The sequence below is a fragment of the Carettochelys insculpta genome, chromosome 8, assembly GCF_033958435.1.
Source record: "Carettochelys insculpta isolate YL-2023 chromosome 8, ASM3395843v1, whole genome shotgun sequence".
Classification (NCBI taxonomy): Eukaryota; Metazoa; Chordata; order Testudines; family Carettochelyidae; genus Carettochelys; species Carettochelys insculpta.
In genome coordinates this window covers 28,471,552-28,491,373 of record NC_134144.1, presented here as the reverse complement: position 1 = coordinate 28,491,373, position 19,822 = coordinate 28,471,552, and the positions used below count along the sequence as shown (strand labels likewise).

The 19,822-nt window shown below is 44.8% G+C and overlaps 1 protein-coding gene across 1 annotated transcript in view; it reads right to left on the bottom strand.

The window, feature by feature from the left end:
- Positions 1 to 16,432, bottom strand: part of CERKL (CERK like autophagy regulator) — a 139,501-nt gene extending 123,069 nt beyond the window's left edge. The window contains exon 1 of the mRNA XM_075001786.1: positions 16,032 to 16,432. Coding sequence (XP_074857887.1) covers positions 16,032 to 16,431 — 400 coding nt within the window. The 5' untranslated portion in view covers position 16,432. The remainder of the gene's footprint in view (positions 1 to 16,031) is intronic.
- Positions 16,433 to 19,822: the final 3,390 nt, after the last annotated feature.

Sequence of the window (19,822 nt, the reverse complement as noted above, 5' to 3'; positions counted from 1 at the left end):
CTTTGTCATTTGTATGGCAGTCTGTACTCTGTGAAGATTTGTTTCCAGGATACATATAATTGTGCTGAGCATAACATCTGTTGCCTTGCATTTCCACAGCTTTACAAAACCTAGCTAAGCACACTTTCCTACACTCACTTCAATATATAACATGACAAAAAAAGATATATAGCCACAGTTCAAATAAACTAACAGTGACAACTAATTTCACACTGAAAACCCATTTAAGTAACTACCTATTTATGTAGCCTAAATAGACAAAAGTCAGAAAATTCAGAGTCAGGGATCAAATTCTGTCTATAAGCTGCCTTATTGTTTAGGAATTGCAATGCACATTCTCAAAAGTTATATCCATGGGATAAACTGCAGAACCATGTGGCAAGTGAATTTAACCCACACCTTTCTCTCTCTCAGCCAAGAACATATTCTTGCATTCTAAACTCAGCTTCAAAAAGTAAGATTTTGAATAATACTAAAAAAGCAGTCCTGTGACACTTAGAGACTAACAAATTTAACGAATAAATGTATTAGTCTCTAAGATGCCACAGGACTGCTTATTATTTTTGAAGCTACAGACTAACACAGCTACCCCTCTGAGACTTAAATATATACTGCCATAGAACTGGACCCCACACCACTTTTCCTGCCCCCACGCCCTTGAAAACACCCTCAGTATGGACATAGCCCATTCTCATAAAGATAATTTACAGATGAAAAAGCAGGTAGAAGGGCCGATAGTTGCACATGTGTTCTTGGGTGCCTTTTTCAGCAGAAGAACTGTTCATGATCTCTTCCAGTATTTCAGAACTTTTCATCTTTGACATACTTCTAAAAGCATTCTCAAGGTAAGTATTTCACCTCCCACACAAAATTCTTGCTCTAAACCAGCCATTCCTCCTGACTGCAGCTGCTGAAGGGCCACTGCCACTTCTTCACGGAGTGATAGAGCCCAGATACCGACTGACATAATTCACTATAAAAACTCTGGCAAATCTGCTCCATTTCATGTCTGTTTGTCATTCTTCTACTGCCTTCATCAACAAATGTGCTTGGAAGAGTTTGGTTTAGCTCAGTTTCACACCAAGTTCTTTGCAAACTCACTTTCTGTTCACCTGCCTTTCACTGTTTTGCAAGGTGATACTGCTCAAAACCTTGTACCTTCTTTCTCTTCAGCATTCGACAGATGAGCTTATATTCCTTACCAGTATTGCCCTTGGCTGCCATGTCTTTCTGTTTGGCAAGTAGATCAAGAGTTTGTTGGGTTATACAGTTTCTGGACCCCTTTTGCTTCTTCACAGTGGCAGCAGTTTTGTACTTGCCGAACTTCAATAAAAAACAGCATAAATCAGAATTAATATCTTCAGTTTTGTCCATTTCCCAAGATTGAGAACCAACAGCACACTTAAACAGATCCAGCACGTGTTGTACGAGCACGCAGTGCCTAACTCTTGCCTTTATCCTTTCCTCCTGTATGATGTTTATTTTGACTCTCACGCTAACCAGTTGATGTGACTGTATACAGATGGCGGATTTCAAAATGACTTTTACATTTGTCACCAATCACCTCTTGTGCACCATGACATAATTGAATTTATTTCTTATTACGTCATTCGATACTCATCAAATCCATCATTTTCCAACTCTCTTCTTAAAATGTTCATGATGTACAGATGCAAGGCTTTTCCAGAATTGATAAGCCTTTGGCCTCTTTCTTTTGTCGAACCTAAACCTTATTGTCCAATATACTCTTCTCAATCTTTCCCTGTGCCCACCTCAGCATTGAAGTCCTGAAGCACCACCGCCTATGTTTTTGTCTGGGGAATACTACTAAGTTCTTCGTAGAACCTTTCCACTTTGTCTCCTGCAACAGACATTGATGCATGCATTATGATGTTTTTCATGTGGTGACCTGTTTGTCTACACTCTTCCTGACCACTTCAAAATTAGAAAAGATTATCTATGAAATTCTGTTTCCTGCCACCTCCTGGCACAAAATATATCCAACTCCACCAACTTTTCCTTCCACTGCTCCCAGGAGAATCTGTGATCCATGCTTCCACTTTGCAACAAACTTTATTTTTCCTTCTGGTTTCAGTTATGAAAAGAATAGCAATGTGAAGCAATTCTTCCAGCAGTGTGTCGACCAGCTCATTGTTTAAGAGGGATCACACTTTAAATTTGCCAGCACATAAATTAATATAAATGGACAGTGAGATTCTTAGCAACATCTGCCTCCAGAGCCACCACTCCACCATTGTCCCTATGGAAGCAAGAGAGCATTGCACAAGACTCAATGTCATGCTATACGGTCATGGTGTTCATAGCTGCTGTGGTCAAATCATCACCTGAAGGTCACCCATTTGCTGATGAACCTCCCCATAATTTGGTAGACTGGTCCTTGGATGATGGACTCTATGGGCTGAGAATACTCCTATTGAAAACTACGGTACAACAGGCTGTGTCTAAAGAAAAAAAAACCTCACAAGTCCTTGCAGAATGAAGCTCTTTTTAATTTCAAGTGAATCATTAAATGGTTTTCAAATCAAACACGTTTTCAACAAAAGAGTGTTACCTGTTCTGTAACTGGTGTGCTTTGAGATGTATTGCTTATGTCCATTCCAAGTTGGGCGTGTACTGGTGCACACCCAGTCGCCGGAAGCTTTTTCCCATAGCCAGTAGCCATAGGGTCAGTGTGGTGCCCCCTGGAGTGGCCCTGATATGGCAAACCAATATATGCACCGCCCACACCACCCCTCCCACCCCCGCTCTGTTCCTTCTTACTGGCTACTGCAACAGTGGGGAGAGTGGGAGGGTTTTGGAATGGACGTGAGCAACACATCTCAAAGAACACCAGTAACGGAAAAGGTAACTGTCTTTTCTTCTATGAGCGACTGCTCATGTGCATTCCAATTTGGGTGAATGCAAGCCGATGCCTAGGAAGCACAGTCAGAGCTCCTAAAGAAATGCAGGACAGCCCTGCCCACTGCAGCATCTTCCCTTGCATGCTGCATCAAAGCATACTGCACTGTACACATATGAATTGTGAACCAGGTGGCCACCCTACAGATGTCCTGGATAGGTACCTGCACCAAATACGCCACAGAGGACGCCTGTGCCCTAGTGAAGTGAGCCCTGATCGGGGCGGGGGGGTGGGGCGGAATTCCTGCAAGTTTGTAACACTCCTTTATGCATGTCACTATCCAGGAGGAAATCCGCTGCGAGGAGACTGGAAGGCCCTTCATCCTATCAGCCACTGTCACAAACAGCTGCTGCGTCCTTCTAAGGGGCCTACTCCTATCCATACAGAAGTCCAGCACCCTTCTAACATTCAAGGTATGTAAACATTGCACCCTCGGGAAGCCATCAGGCTTTGGGTAAAATACCGGTAGGGAAATGTCTTGGCACTGGTGAGGCCTCATCTGGAGTATTGCATCCAGTTTTGCCCCCACCTCACCAGTATCAAAAGGATGTGGATGTGCTGGAGCAGGTTCAGTGGAAGGCAACAAAGTGATTAAGGGGCTGGAGCACATGACCTATAGGGAGAGGCTGATGGATTTGGGCTTATTTAGTTTACAGAAGAGAAGACTGAGGGGTGATTTAATAGCAGCCTTCAACTTCCTGAAGGCATGCTCTAAAGAGGATGGAGAGAAACTGTTCTCAGTGGTGACAGATGGCAGAACAAGGAGAAATGGTCTGAAGTTACAGAAGAAAAAGAGTAAGCTGGATATTAGGAAAATCTACTTCACCAGGAGCATGGTGAAGCACTGGAGAGCGTTGCCTAGAGAGGTGACGGAATCTCCATTCCTGCAGGTTTTTAAGTCCCGACTTGACGTAGTCATGGCTGTGATGACTTAGTTGTGGTTGATCCTGCTTGCAGCAGGGGGCTGGGCTTGATGGCCTCTTGAGGTCCCTTCCAGCTCTGTCATTCTATGATTCTATGAGATATTAGAGCAGGAGTAGGCTGACCATATTTGCCTAGGCTAAATACAGGACACCCTGTGAGGGTGAGTTGTCCCAGCCAAAATGGGACAGATGATCACCCTGAGTCAGGCACTGGCTACCCTGTGGGAATGGAGGGCGGGGGGGTGAAGATGCTCCCTGGCTGCAGTTTCATGGCTTGTCAGTTCCCTGGTTCCAATGAGTGGCAGGGAGCCAGGCTCAGCTGCGCCTGTCTGGTTCCCGGCTCCTGCAGCGGTGGAGACCCAGGAGTCAGGTGCAGCCAAGCTAGTTCAGTTGCCTAGTTCCCATGAGTGCCAGGGAGCTGGGAGCCAGGCAGCAGCAATGCCTGTGCCGGTCCTCCAAGCTGTGAGGATCTGGAAACCAGGCAGCAGCCACGCCTGTGTGCTCTCCATTCCCAGCACCAGCACAAATACAGGGCAATTAGCCCCTTCATTAAAATAAAATGGGACACCTTCCTGGTGCCCAAGATGCAGGGCTCTCCCACCTAAGATGGGATGGATGGTCATAAGCAGCCATCAGCAACCTTTCTGAGGCAGAGTGCCGAAATTTGACTTTTGACTTCTACGTACGGGCCAACTGCCAGTAATGCTTTTTACTCACTAATAGTCCTACTTGAAACAACTTGATTAACAAAGAAACATGCAGAGCTTTACAGCTTAGTGTGATCCTTGGCCTTGCTTTACCATGATGAGTATTGCCTTGGGGAGCCTCCCTCCTCTACCCCTTACTCCCCACTTCCTGCAAGCTAAAGCACCACAATGCCTGCTTCCAGACCTTCCAATCCCACTGCAGAGGTGGTCCACCCCCTCCAGACAGGTCCCCTCAAGGGCAGACAAAACCGAACTCCCAGTAGGGATTGCCCTGACCCCCTCCCACGAGGGCAACAGGCCACATACCTGAGGCAGTAAGTGGCAGGCCGAAGGGGGTCAGTCTTTTTTCCCTTCCCCCACCCCAGGCCCAATAACCAGCCATAGACCCTCAGCCACCGAGCTGGACATCACATCCTCCACCACTCCAACCACTTGAGCCCAGACTGCACATCAACCCCTCTCAGCAGGGGCTTGGCCGGCAGGCCCCACTACACGCCACACTCACCTTGTCACACAGTTCAGCCCCGCAGCTGGGGCCCTGGCCCCATGCTGCTGTGGGAGCCCCACTGCTGGGGCTCCAGCCCTGCCCTGCTGTGGAGGGCCCGCCCTGCTCTGGTGGGGGCTCCAGCCTCTTTCCCTGCTGTCTGGGGGAGAGGAGGAGCAGGGTTGAGCTCCCACCAGCATACCACCCAAAGTCCACTTGCATGCCAGTGCCGGGGGTTGCCAACCCCTGTATTATGATATAAGCTCTCATCTTGGAAGGTCTCAACCATACTTCAATTTTTTTTAATGGGAGAGGGTCCCAAAAATCACTGAAAACTTTTTTCATTCCAAAACTTTTTTCTCACAGTATGAAAAAGGCTGAGAACCATTGTATCAGTGGATCTAAACGCAATACCTGACTAGTAAAGAGATACCAATTAAAAGACTATGATTTTTTTCTCATGTTTTGTAAATAACAAAGCTACAGTGCAAAACAATACAATGATCCTGGGAAGATAGTTTTAAAGTTTCATTTACAATCCACTTCACACTTGCACTGTCACGATATGCCAGAACACAAGAAAACCAGAACTTTACTGATAGTATCTGTGAAAGAAGAATCAATTTAGAAAGGATGCCATAATGAAATTCTGTAAGAGTCCCACTGGAAACTGACGAAAAGGTCAAATTCTAAAGAGAAACAGAAGATATCTAAAAAACTAACAGATGTTCTTTGGGGTCCTCTGCACAAAAAACACAGGCATATGTGAAAGAAATCTGACACTATCATGAAATCAGTTGGTGTCTAAAATAATAGCAGCTCCTTATGGTAATACATGTATCAAATACTCAACACATTATGTTGCAACAGTATGTGCAGACAAAAAATACATAAGTAGTGAAAATGGGGGGCCAGTATACTAACAGTGAAAAAAATTAAAGTTGTATGATCCATTAACATTAAAATACAGTTTAATAAGAACTCAACAATGAGTATTACTCAGAGTTCACAGAATTTTCAGTTATTTATTTTTGTCTGTAAACATTTCTAGTGTAGATAATATTTAAAACTGCTGTTGATAATGCCTGTCTTTCAAAAGAATGCAAAAATTTAAAATCACTATAATTTACATGAATGAAACAGCAAGAAAACAAGATTTCTTCCATATCTATTGACCACTTCTCTTGTTTTTAAATGCAAACATTTAGTTATTTCCTGTTTTCTAATGAACCCCATTAACTAACAAAACAAGCCTATGCTGACAGAATGACAATATTAAGTAAGGGTGAACACAACGAACCCAACAAAAGCAGATGCTCAGTTTCCCAATCATTCATTTTACAGCTGCTTTGTGCAGTGCACTCAAAATGCTTCATCTGAATTTTTATAATGGGCATTCACCAAATGAAAAAAAATGTACATAGGTCAGCACAAAAGTTTTTTGGGAGTTAAAAAAGAAAATACACAAAAAAGGCATAAGTAAAATTTTCCATCTTATATGTGGAGAACAGATTTATGACTACAGCAGTTTGAAAATATGACAGTTCAAATCAGTAATCAGGCCAGAAAGAGAGAAAGAAAGCATAAATTACAGTAAGTTAAAGTGTAGGCACAAAAAAACAGCATGGGGTTTAATAATGCTAAGTACTAAAATCCATAGCACAGAATCATATGGCCATTCAGAAATATATGGAAATAGCCAAGAAACAAGTCCATTCAGGTAAATCTGACTGGTGTCTCTTTCAATCCCCTTTGTGATGACTGGAGTTACTAATTACCTTAATTTGCAGCTCCTATGATGGAGTCATGAATAAAAGCTATTTGTTAGATATAAGACTCCTAGAAAGACACTTAAGACCTTATTTTGCCTCACTCATTCAACTTTAATTCACAAAATAGCCCCACTAACGTTTAGTGAGGATGGAAAATTTAACAACTTAAAAAGCGAGGTTCTACCTTTAATAGTTGATGACAAGTGTCACTGTTTCCTTGTCTATTGCTTCTCAGACAAATTAAAACTGGTTTACAAAAGGAGATGTGTTTTGTAACTGCCAATCCTATTATCTCCGCTTAGAAGTCAAAAACATCTCTGTCACACATCACTAGGTAAAGATTCTACAATTGTTACAAGAAGATTTATATATTTAGTTCAGTTCACTCTCCCACACCACTGCAGAGCACACACAGCCCACAGGATTAAAAAATTACAATCAACAGGTATGACTGAATAAGCCAAGTACAACAATTCAATACACACAATTTTTGCTTGGACAGGTGACCTGTGTGTACATTCAATGCAAGGAACTCCTGGCCCTCAGAGTCCATATATGGGCTTTGGAGGCTTGGGTGGCTGAATTGGTGGAGCTAAGGGAAAGAGAGAGGCATGCAGATGAGGTTTTCCGAGATACTGTAGAACTGTCCCACTTCCATTCAGACAGCCTCTGTGCTGTTGACAAAGGTGAAAGATGTAGGGAAGGAGAACACTGAGCTGGAGCAGAGTGAAACTAGCACATAGTTGGGACATTTCTTCCAGGTGATGTTGTGGTATCCTCTAAGGGAGAAGTAACTCCAGTCCTTAGAAAAAGGAAGGTGTTAGTAATGGGGGATTTGATCATTAGAAACACAGACAGCTAAATTTACAATGATCAGGAGAATTGCGCAGTGACTTGCCTGCCTGGTGTTAAGGTTGTGACTCTCATGAGACATCTAGATAGTCTTATGCATAGTGCTCGGAAGGAGCTGGAGGTCGTGGTACATGTGTGTACCAGCGACATAGGGAAGGGTAAGAGAGAAGTTCTAGAGGCCAGAGTTAGGCTGCTAGAAAAAAGATTGAAATCCAGCACCTCTAGGATAGCATTCTCTGAAATGTTTCCAGTTCTACATGCAGGGCCAGGTAGGCAAGCAGAACTTCGAAGTTTTCATGTGTGGATGAGACAATGGCGCAGGGAGGAGGGATTTAGTTGCATTAGGAATTGGGGAAACTTTTGGGAAAGGGGGAGGCTATACAGGAAGGATGGGCTCCACCTAAACCAAAATGGAACTGCCCTTCTGGCACTGAAATTTAAAAATTACTCTATGACCTTTTTAACGTAAGGGCTAAGGAAAAGCCAACAGATACAAAGAAACACACGGCTCAGACAGAGACATCTTTTAGGGGAGGGTCTATTAACAGGGATTTCCTATGGTCTAGTAAGGAGGAAAGAACTGAAGATTATAAAATATTGGTAAGATCAGATAAGAAACAATCAAACTTTATGGGACTGTGGGAAACTTGGCCACACCCATAAGTGGTCATCCAGCTAACTAAAATCATGCTGCACTACAGAGTCTGCCAAATGAGAGAGTTCCGGATTAGGGAGGTTCAATCTGTATTTAAATTTAAAGCATGAATTTTCCCAACTAACTTAAGCATATATAAGCAGAACACAGAAATTTGTATTTATGTTTTTTAATTGTTTATCTTCTGCACAAAGAAGATCGTAAGGTATGCGCAAACTAGACACAAGCACCAGCATGCACTCAATGTGCATTAATTCTACCTAATTTCAGCTCCCAAATTTAAGAGAAATAAAAGTAGTAATACCAAAAAGTGGCAAAAGATAACAAAAGATGAAACTTTGTCTTTCAAAGTATCAGCATATTCCACGCTATAAAACAGTCTCACAAATTAATGTTTATTTGAAGAAAGAAACAGATGAATATAAATTTTTAAACAAAAAGTATATATTGATACAAAATGCATACTAATACAAAATCCTGTTTCGTTTTTCTCAGGAAAGAGCTGAGTCTTAAAAGTTCAGCTTGTGTAAAACTGTTAAAAATATTCAGGTACTTTTAAAAATGAAAATTAAACCATGTAATACAAAGCTGACTTTATCAGATGTATCTTTCATTACTCTATTTTATGTCTACCACCCAATTATGTTAACACTTTTGTATGTGGGCAACAGATATCCCTACTAGTCCAAATTTTAAAGAAAACATTCCCCCTTATCAGTAGCCAAATTAAACACTTCTAATTTGATCAACTTCAATAATTTACATTTTGTAAGAGGCCATTTTTGGTGTTATTTCTGTTTCCATTATTACCGATTATCCCATAGACTGACAGATGTCTTACCTCAGTATCCTGAATAGACTACTGGTATCTGTTTCACCCACATCTGCTCCTCAATAGCTCTGGCCACAGACTGTTATGCATTTAAAATTAACTCAAAGTCTTTTATTACTAAAGACTTACTCTTTTATTGCTGTTTTGATATTTTATTTTTTTCTTATTATGCTTTTAGAAATACTCCCTTACAGTTTTTTAAACTTTGTGCAAAAGCATACTACTCAATATTATATGTAAGATTTGCCTTTAGCTCTCTTGGCAGTTATATGCTAGCATTAAGTTGTTAGATTGTGTCCAGTAACTTATGCAAAACAGGGAGCCATAAACATGCTTTATTTTGGAGACCCAGTGCCCAAAAGATGTTAGAAACCACTCAGTTCTGATACCTTGAAGATCGCTTCCACACAGTTTCAGATGCGTCCAGGGGCCTTCAAGAATGAAGAATACAAAATACGCCAAGATTATCCTTAATTACAAGAAGACTTCATATTTACAGATACTAGAAGTTCTACAGCCAGAAACAATATTAAATTGGCAATCTCTGTCCCTTGCCTACGGAACAAGCATCTACATCATAAAACAAATACCAAAACTGCAACAATTTGGAATTTTTGTTGACAGTCTCGGGAAAAATGCCGAAGAATAGAAAGTGACAAAGAGAATAAATAACAAGCGGTCCTGTAGCACCTTTAAGACTAACAAATTTATTTACTAGATAATGAGATTTCTTGGCTAAGAATCTGAGGAAGTGTGTCTTATCCACAAAAGCTAAATAAATGTGTTAATTTTTAAGGTGCTACAGGACGACTTGTTATTTGCAAAACTACAGACTAACATGGCTATCCACCAGCGAATGAATTTCTTATTCAATCACAAAGACTCTGCCCAGGATAGGGACAAGATATTTTGAGACACCAGCCTGGGAAAGTTTGCCATTTCTCATGCTGTGGCTAGTGCAATATAAGTGATTCACTTTTCCAGTATAACTAATTCAATATTTTTCATAACCATTAAAATTTCAGTTAGCTTTTTGTCATTTTTCCCAATAAAATCTAATATAAATCTTTCAAATTTTCCAATAACCTCACACAAGTAATTTTTAAATCTATTCTTCAATTAGTGTGGCTGCTCACCCCTGGGAAGCACTTCAAAATCATAGAAAAGAAAGAAAACTCTCTCAGGTTGTATTATCAACATTAGGGGAAAAAAAACAAACAAACAAACTTTTCCCTTTCTTTGTTAATTATTTTCCCTGATGTGGCAACACTCTGGTAAATCTTCCTTTTTTTCTTGGCCAGTAAAATAGCAGTCAATCAACTTGACAGGACTTAGACACCTCATTCTGTCTCCTCCCAGAATGCATTAAGATTACACCAACAGAGAATATCCAGGCCTGGAGAAAAATTATGGCTAACCCATGCTATCAAGTTTGGGTTCAGCAAAGTGACTAATTTCCCACTGCAATATCCTGAGAGGGCAGTGACACACCACTGACAACTACTGAAAAGGTTTAAAAAAAAATCTGATTTTCTGTTATATAAATCATTCTGAAAAAAATAAGGTTGACAAGCAGTAACCAGGGAGAGAGTATCTATGGAGAAGCTAAGAAAAGCTAAATTAAAGTGACTGGAAGAGAGAGATCAAAATGGCCACAGACAAAACCCATGTTCCAGATATCCATAAACTTCCAAATTCCAGAAGTTGGGACTGTACAAGGCAGGGCCTGGATTTATTGAACTTGTCTTGTTCTCTTCGTTCCCCTCTGAAGTATGTGATACTGGCCACCATCAGAAGGTAAGAAACTGGGTGGCTATATGAACCATTGGTCTGACCTAGCATGGATTATATTCTTAGAAAAAGACCAAAAGAAGCCCATGTAGAAGAGCTGACCACCTCCCGAGGACAGAAGCCCTAAGGCTAACATGGAAGGTTCCCTTTACTTCAGGGAAGGAAAACTAAGTGTTCAATGGATACCCATGAAATGTCAGTGGGTCTGTCCCACAAAAGCTCATCACCTAATAACTTATTTTGTTAAAGCGCTACATGACTGCTTTTTTGTTTTGATAGTCTGGTATGGGTGACAGAAGTTGATGAGTCAGATTCTTAGCTATGGTGTAAGGCTGGATCATATCAGGGAGAAAACTGGAAGATACTTGGAGAAGTGTTCTCTCATGTGAAACATGAGGTACAGGGTTATCATAAATCAGAATAATCAGTTTTTTTCTGTCTTTAAACAAATGTAGAACAGCAGGATACATTCAAATGTGGAGGATACTTAACAGTACATTTAGGCTGCAAGGGAAAATGGGTAATTTAACAGGTAGCCTTAACTAATCCTGCCATAGGAAATCCTATTGCCTAGTAATGAGGTGGTGAAACTTCACTGAAAAAACCTTTCATACTGCAGCAAAGGCCTGTATCCTATGGCCTTGTCTATACTAACTCAGGCCATCAAGCTAAGGTCCACAACTTCAGCTACATGAATAACATAGCTGAAACCGACTAACTTAGGCCTGCTTACCACAGGATCTTCACACTGGTAAGTCAACAGCTGACACTCCCATTCACTCTGCCTACTCTTCTTGTTTTGGTAGAGTACGGAAGTTGATAGGAGAGGGTTCAGTGATTATTATTTTCCTCTAATATTTATTGAGTTCTTTTCAGGTGGATTTGAGAGAGGTTGCTCTGCTAGCTTCCTTAGGTCATGTCTTCATTACCCACTGGACTGCTATTATAGATGCAATAAATTAAAGGATTACAGGGTCGTGTTCCCCAAGATCTAATACTAAAGGAAAAGCTAAAACAACACTATAATTAGATGAAGTACACATCTGTTGGGATTGGGAAAAATGGGAACTAACTTTTTGTGTTATTTGTGGAGATGTACTGCAGGTGTCCATTCCACTTATGGCATGCATTGCACTCCTGGTAGAATCATTTTTCCTTCAGAAGTAGCCATCAAGGCAGCTCCAACATCTTCTTCTGCTATGTGCCACTGAGTGTTTGCATAGAAGGTGCAGCTATCCCCAGCCTCCCTCAGTTCCTACTAGCCAAACAATTCTAATGCAGAAGAGCAGGATGGCAAATCATGGAACAAGTGCACATGTGGTTTCCCTACTTGGAGAGTTCCCTACTTGGAAAGCTGTATTTGAGGTGGCAGGTTTGGAGTTCACTTACACTCAGACTGGAGTACAACTCATCCAAATTCAACATTCTCTGCAGTGTATTCAGTAGTACACAATGGGAAAAGAAAGTACGTAAAGTGATCGTCAAGTTGCCACTCTCCAAACACTCTGGATAAGGACCTGCACAAGGAACACCACTTAGGCTGCTTGTGATCTGTGCCATGAGTTTGCTCAGTGAGGAAATGTCTGCCAGATCATAACAAACAAGAACGCGGGAAGTTATCCAAGACAAAATTCTTTGTGACGAGACCAGGAAACTTTTCATTCCGTCCACAATGCTTAAGAACAGTTGGGCGGTCAAATAAAACTATTTCATCCTGTCTACGTCAAGTGCCAACTCTCTTCTAATGGTGTGCAGATGTTACTCATCTTTATTGGCATATGGTTTTGGATAAAACATAGGTAAGTAAACAGTCGTAGATGCCATGTAAGTACCCACTGAGCCTCTCCCCAAGTTCCACAACTGCTGCACCCAGCAGGGAAGCACCCTTCTCTTTAGGCCCTAGCAAGAGACAAACAGCAGAGAGGGCACCTCCCCACTGGCCCCATCATGGAGCTGCTGGAGGCAATAAGAGGGGCCCTTCCTTACCAGCTCCAGCACAAAGGTTCCAGGATGCAGCATGGTGCCTGCAGACAAGCAGGTACCAGGCAGTCTGTTTCAGTGACACTAGCCAGAAGCCACCCAGGTAAGCCTGAGCCCCAACACCCTCCCCCCAACCCTGAGCCCCTCCACAACTCAGCATCAGCTCCTGCATTCTAAACCTCTCATCCTCAGCCCCACCCTAAAGACGCCCCTCCAGCCCAGAGCCCATACTCCCACTGGTACCCCAACTCCCAGCCTTGAGCCCCCTCCCACACTCAGAACGCCTTGACCACACTCCCATAATATGAAATGTTTTGTGTGCAGTAATAGGAAGCTGATGTGTTGCCTCTCACCTTCACATCAGTGTACATAACAAAATTCATTCCACTCAGGGTGGGAAAAAGTAGAAAGAATAATGGATACCTGTGATGGGGTTCAGGGGTCCCCATGCACTGCACCCCATCCACAGGCCGGAGTGACTCTCACTCAGCAGGTAGAACAGGAAGTTTATTAGATGACAGAGGCCCAGTTTCTTACAGAAGAGTCAGGGCAGCAGTCAGAGGCAATCATTCCAACACGTCCTGGGGAGGGGAGCCCGAGGGGTGCCCCCTGGGGTATAGCTTCCCCCTCTCACCAGGCTGGCTGCCTTCCAGCTCCCTCTCCCCTCCAGCTTCTAACTGCCACCCCAGAACCAAACCCAGTTCCGCTCCTTCCCCCTCAGGGCAGAGGTGCCACCCGCCAGCCCAGGCCACAACCCCAGGGTCATCCCCAGCCGCTGAGAGCTGCTCTGCTTGTCTCACACATCCAGCCTGAGTCTCACACATGCACTCCCCCCCACTCCATCACAATACCACTTCAGAAAAAAGGTCTCAGATGAGGGCACCAGACTATACAAAGCAATTAAAATGTCAAAGCAAGCTGTACGGCCACCCTTCAGGCCAAAGCACTAATTACTAAGACAGACACTATTAGAGACAGGAATGTAAAATCTAATTTAAATGGTTAACTGGTTAATCATTAAGTTAAACTGGTTGACCAATTAAATTGGGAGAGGTGGCATGGGGCACCTATCCAGCCCAGTCAGGCTGGAAACCTCATCACCACCATTGCGGACAAGGGCCAGTGCTCTGAGGGGCCACCACAGACAAGGACAGCTTCAGCAAGGCTGGAGTGCCCCTACCCACAGCGCACCCTGAGATGCCGGAAACTGGGGCTGCTCCCTGCCCAGAGAGGGCTCCACAGCAATGGAGCAGCCTCCAGAATGAGGTGGGCCCCAGGGCCTGGAGCAGCCCCCACCAATTAACTGTAACCAGAAGCCTCATCCATTTGAGGTGAGGCTTACCAGTTAACATCCCTAGTTAGACGCAGGTGCAGTAAGGAGCTAGAGGCTCAAATGGTGGTTCCATGAGCTTCACTGCAACTTGGTTCAAGGATTGTGGGGATAGCTTCCCTTATCTCATGGTAAAATCTTGCCAGCCCTTCATATGCTTGATTGTCTCTGATTAAAAAATATAGAATGGTTATCCATAAGAGGATGGAAAGCTGATATTGCTGCCAATTGGACCTTGATAGACCTGTTTTAGGTGCAAGAGATTATCCAAGCTATCCTGGACAGAAGACTGTATTGGTGAGACCCTGGACTGACCAGACAGAAAACACCCCTATTTTGACACAAACCCATAGAGCCTACAAGTTACTCAATGAATGGCTCACAGTTTTGCATACAGCAGTCACCCACCATCTTAAGAGATCATGGCTATGTGCAATGGGAGTGAAACTGGAGTTACCCATCACAGATACAATGAAGTGGAAACCAGGCTAGGGCTAGTCATATAAGCCTCATCCTATTTGATTTTTAGCAGCATTCTGCATAGGAGTGTGATGGGGGGTGCAATACAGCTTGTTTGTCCAAGGCATCTGGAATGTATCTGTGATGGAATCAGGACTGTGGCCATGCAGGGAGCAAAACTGTTGGCATTTCCCATTGGCATTCTTTGTCAATACGTCTACCTCAGTAGTCCCCCTACAGCTGGACATTCATGTGATTACATCCATGGTGGTCGGTAAATGATTTGCTTAGGTTTTCTACCCACTTATTCCGCACCCGTGGAAGGTAAGAAGCTTTGTGATTTGCACTGCAAGTTTGGTCAACATTTGATAGGTGAATATTCCTTCCTGATAAAGAGAAGGCTCCCCACTGCCTGTTGAGGTATAGGTTACACAGCTCTGATTTAGATTACAATGCAAAAACCTGATGCTGCAAAATCAATGAAAATCCTCTTACTCTTCTGATTATGGCTAAAAGCTGTGAAACACACTATTTCATGCTTCCTGAGCGTTTATACATTAGAACAAAGTAATGAAAAACTGCCCACTGATATTTTGCTTTAGGTTTGAGATCTGGATACCTAAGTAAATTCTTCACTTTTATTGCTGGCACAGATTTAACCTGGAGACAGATGTCAGTAATTTTAACTTGTTCACAATCATCTCTTTTAAGTCAATTTTCCATTTCCAAAAACTGACTTGTGTGAACCACAAAACCCTCCTTTCACTAGAAATTCAGCAGTTATGATAATCTCATCTGATACTTAAATGATCCTGCTTCCATGGGTAAACTTTGTTGTCTGGCAGAGAAGGAAACAGACACAGAAACACACAGCATGATTCTGGACCAAAAATTGAACACAAGAGTTTGGCCTCCTCCAGAAAGTGTAAGCGGCACTTAAGTGATTGTTTCAGTAACTTGATACTGTTTGCAGACAGCAACCACCTGCTCTACCTGCTGCTCTCCACGCTCTGGCTGCCCAGCCCCTTGCAGGCATCCCCGATCGCCCTCCCTGTCCCAGCTATCCGCAAACCACCGAGCAAGTGCAATATTCAAAGCCAGACGAACTCAAAGGGACACCCACTGGCGACGCGCAGCCCCTCCATGTGCCGCTGCCCAAGGCGGGGCTGGCTCGTCTCCAGGACCAAGTTGGGGAGTTCTCTGTCACTTTGCGTGGAAGGGCGGGAGACCAGGGTACCCCAATCTCTTTCGCCCCGACAGGCGGCGGCTGCTGCTGGGGGTGGACTGAGGCCCCGCCCCAGAGCCCGCTCCTCCCTCCGCACTCACCCCCGCGGCTCTCGGGCTGGATAGGGCTCCACCGGAGCTGCCTGGCGCTCAACTCCACGTCGCAGCTCCTCTTCCCGATCTCGAAGATGCCCCTGAGGAGCGGCGCCTCCTGCCCCCCGCGCACGGGATCCCCCTCCAGTGGCGCTATCGAGGGGGCAACGCTGCTGCTAGCAGCGCCCCTCCCAGCCGCCTCTGGCACCCCGGCGCCGGGCGGCGGCAGCGGCTCCTCCGCGAGCTCGGCCCACGCTTCTCTCCTGGGCCGGCGGAGGGGGCTCCCGGCCCCCAGCATGGCGGCGGCGGCGGCGGCGGAACTCTTCGCGCCAAGTTGCAGCGACAGACTCCTCGCGTCCCGGCTGCTGCCAAGGCAGCGCCTCCTCCGCCCCCGCCGCTCCCATCCCATGAGAAGCCGCGAGGCGGGCGGGGAAATGCTCGCAGCGCAGGCGCGCGCCCTCTGCCGCTCTGCCCGTTAACGGCCGGGCTCGCGCCTCGCAGGACCGACTCTCTGCTCCGCTGGCGGCTGGTTGCGCAGCCTGCGGGACGCCTGGCAGTCCCGCCTCCTTCACTGTGCAGCGGGCTGCGGCCTGTCGCCCCGACTGCTCCCGGTGCTGGGCGAGGTCATTAGGCCGTGGGCCCGGCCAGAGGCGCCTTTGCCTGCGGTGCGTGTGCACAGGAGGTCTGGAGGGGTGAGCTTGGGTCCCACGCAGAAATCAATGGGCGCAAAATCATTCCCTGAGCCTCCGCCCGTGTCATTCGTGTGCCTACGGTGAGATTTCGCTCAGCTTACTGAAGGCAGGAGGAGCCACGGGCTGTAGGTGTGGTGAGATGGCAGCACCCTGCTAGCCGCAGCTGATCCTGGAGATTTTATATCGGGTGCCTCTCAAAACACAAAGCTTCCTCGATTGATTGTTCTGGTAGGTTTTTTGGGGGGAGAGGGGGCACAGAAGGTTTATTGACATGGGGGGCTCGCCCACACTCTCAGATCAGGTCCATCAGGATGTCATCCTCCATGACATTGGGGTGGGGGCCTAGTTACCTGGCAGGGAAAGTGCTTCCTGAATAAACAAAACAGCTCTTTGAATTGGTTTTCCAGCATGGTTAAACCTCTCTAATACAGAACTCTCTCATCCAGCAAAATCCATAATCTAGCATGTTTTTAGCCACACAGACAACCACTTATTATGGTGTGGCCAAGTTTCCAATGGTACCAAAAAGTTTGTTTACAGCCACCAGTCCTGGTTCTCTGTGTTCTGTGCTGTTATTTAGCTGTAATTTATCCCCAAATGTCTTCTAAGAGCCCAGTAAGCAGGGTAAGTGCTAGTAAGGTACTAGGCAATATTGGCCTCCCATGGTTGGGCAAATTCTCATTCAGCCCCAGTCAGGTCCTGAGAGTGCTGGACAAGAGAGGTTGAACCTATATTTGGTGGTTTGAATTAAAGATCCAGCTCCTGGAATCATGTGGTATGTAAGGCTACATCTACATTACAGAGGTTTGGTAACAGAACTCACAGAGCATCCCCATTACAAGTGTAGGGAATGTGGCAGAAGGAATGCAGTGCTGCTGAAGGCTGAGAGGAATGAGTCTCCCAGAGGTCATTTGCATAAGAATGCAAAAGGTGTGCATGTGTAATACCTTTTCAGGCAAAGCCTAATGGGTAGCAAGTAAGCCATGAAATTTGGTCTATTGTAAACATGTAGTTGTAAAATCACAATTTAAGCTGACGCTTAATGTGGGAGTTGTAAGATCTCACCAATGCTCTGGGTTGTTGTGGGGGGCCGGGCAGTCACCTTAGCTGTGTAAGACATTGATTACACAGGGCTCCCTGGTTTAAAGCATTGTGAGAGAGAAGGGGAGGGGTACTGGTTGAGTTGGGTTGCTGAGTGCCTTGGTCCTGCCTATGTTTTAGCCATATAGTTATAAGCCTGGCTTGACTAACCCTCCCCACCTGTTGAAAGATAGAGCTGGATACTAGGGTGTTTGTGAAACCCCACACTAGAGATACCAAGAGCTGAAATCACAGAGTGGCAGCTGAGGCCACACAGAGCTGAAATCACTGGGTTCTGCCTTAGGGCAGTCCCAAGCAGTGGGGTTAGGACAGGCGGACAACAGCAGGACCAGCGGGTGGCCGGTAGGAGCGACGGTGACTGGCGGGTGGCTGGTAGGAGCAGTGGTGGCAGAGCTGCAGTAGATGATGGTGGGCGGCTGGTAGGAGCGGCGGCAGACAACGGCGACTGGCAGATGGCTGGTGATAGCAAGGGGATGCTACAGACAAGTGGACGGCTAGTATTGCCCTGGTGATGTATCTGTGGGCTTTAAGTTTGGGACTGCACCGCAGAGGGTACACCCTGTAACTGTGTGTGGAAAAGGGCCAAAAGCCCCAGCAAAAGACTGGGTTCTACTGCATATGAAGATGGTATCTGGGTAAAAGGGATTTTGCCTCTTCTGTGCTGAGATATACTGCATCTGTCGCTGTAACCTTGGGGTAGGTTATGGTCATTAAACATGCCATTTCTATCTCAGATTCTGTGCTTGCGGGGCGGGGGAGAACCGCCTTACAGGCACCCAGCACGGGGGTAAAATTGTCCCAGGCCACTGGGTGGGGGCTCGAGCTGGTTGGTTGTATCCTTAATAGGAAAACCCCACAAGAGCTAAACCCGGCCCTTCTGGCAGGCATCTGGCGTTAACAGAAGGGTTACACAAGTGCATTCTGTCAATGTTAAATTGACAGAGTGCAGCACTTCCATGAACAGTTATCTGCCATTTGCCCAGGAGGCAAGAACACCTTTTTCAACAGAAACTATTGACAGAAAGCCAGTGTGGATGCTTCAGGGGGCCTTCTGTTGACAGACAGGGCTTCCGGGACATAGGGCAGCTCTCTCTGCTGTGTTTCCAGTTGGCTGTTCTGTCGAGAGAGCAGCCAGGCAGTCTGGTTGCTCTCTGTCAACAGAGCTGATCAACAGAGTGATAGTTTCATGTCTGGCCACCATCGGTTGACAGAAGATTTGTCAGAAGATACCTTCCGACAGAAACGTCTGTCGACAGATGGCTGTATGTAGACATAGCCTAAGACTATTGGTTTTCATATTTTTAATTAAGTTCCTTCAGGGCTGCAGAGAAGAACTTGAGAAGTGATCCATGATCAGCATGCAGTGTAATGATTCAAATCTGGGTTTATCTGAGTTCTTTTACAATACCCTTCCAGCCATAGGCATGCCCAAATATAGCAGTCATGATTTTTAAGACAGTCTTATGATTTGGGGGATCTGACTCATCATTTTTGAATGGTTGGACTTAGCAATACTAAATGGAGGGTAGATGAGCAAATGTTCACTGCAAGATTCCCTGAAGAAAGGGGCCTGTGGAATTGCAAAGCCTTATCACTCTAATAATAATGATACTGGCTGATCCACTCAGATGATGTTCAGAAGAGTTCCTGATAAACATTTAGTTACAATTTTTATTAACAAAAATGTATTCAAAACTAGTTTCTCTAGGGTTAACTGGACTTTAGCCTGAAGCATATCTGAATGGCTGTGTTTTAGTCAAACATTTACTACCATTTGTAACACCAGTCAAACATCATCGACAGCAATGTGTTGAAATAACAAACAGGTGGTGAAGGTATTTTAAACCAGTTTATGTATTTATTTGTAATGTACTTGCTTCTATTTAGAGTGGTTTTTATATTCCATTAAATCTTAAAAACAGCAATACTGGGTCAGGCCAAAGGCCCATCCAGCTCAGTATCATATCTTCCAACAGTGGCCAATGCCAGATACTCCAGATGGAGTGA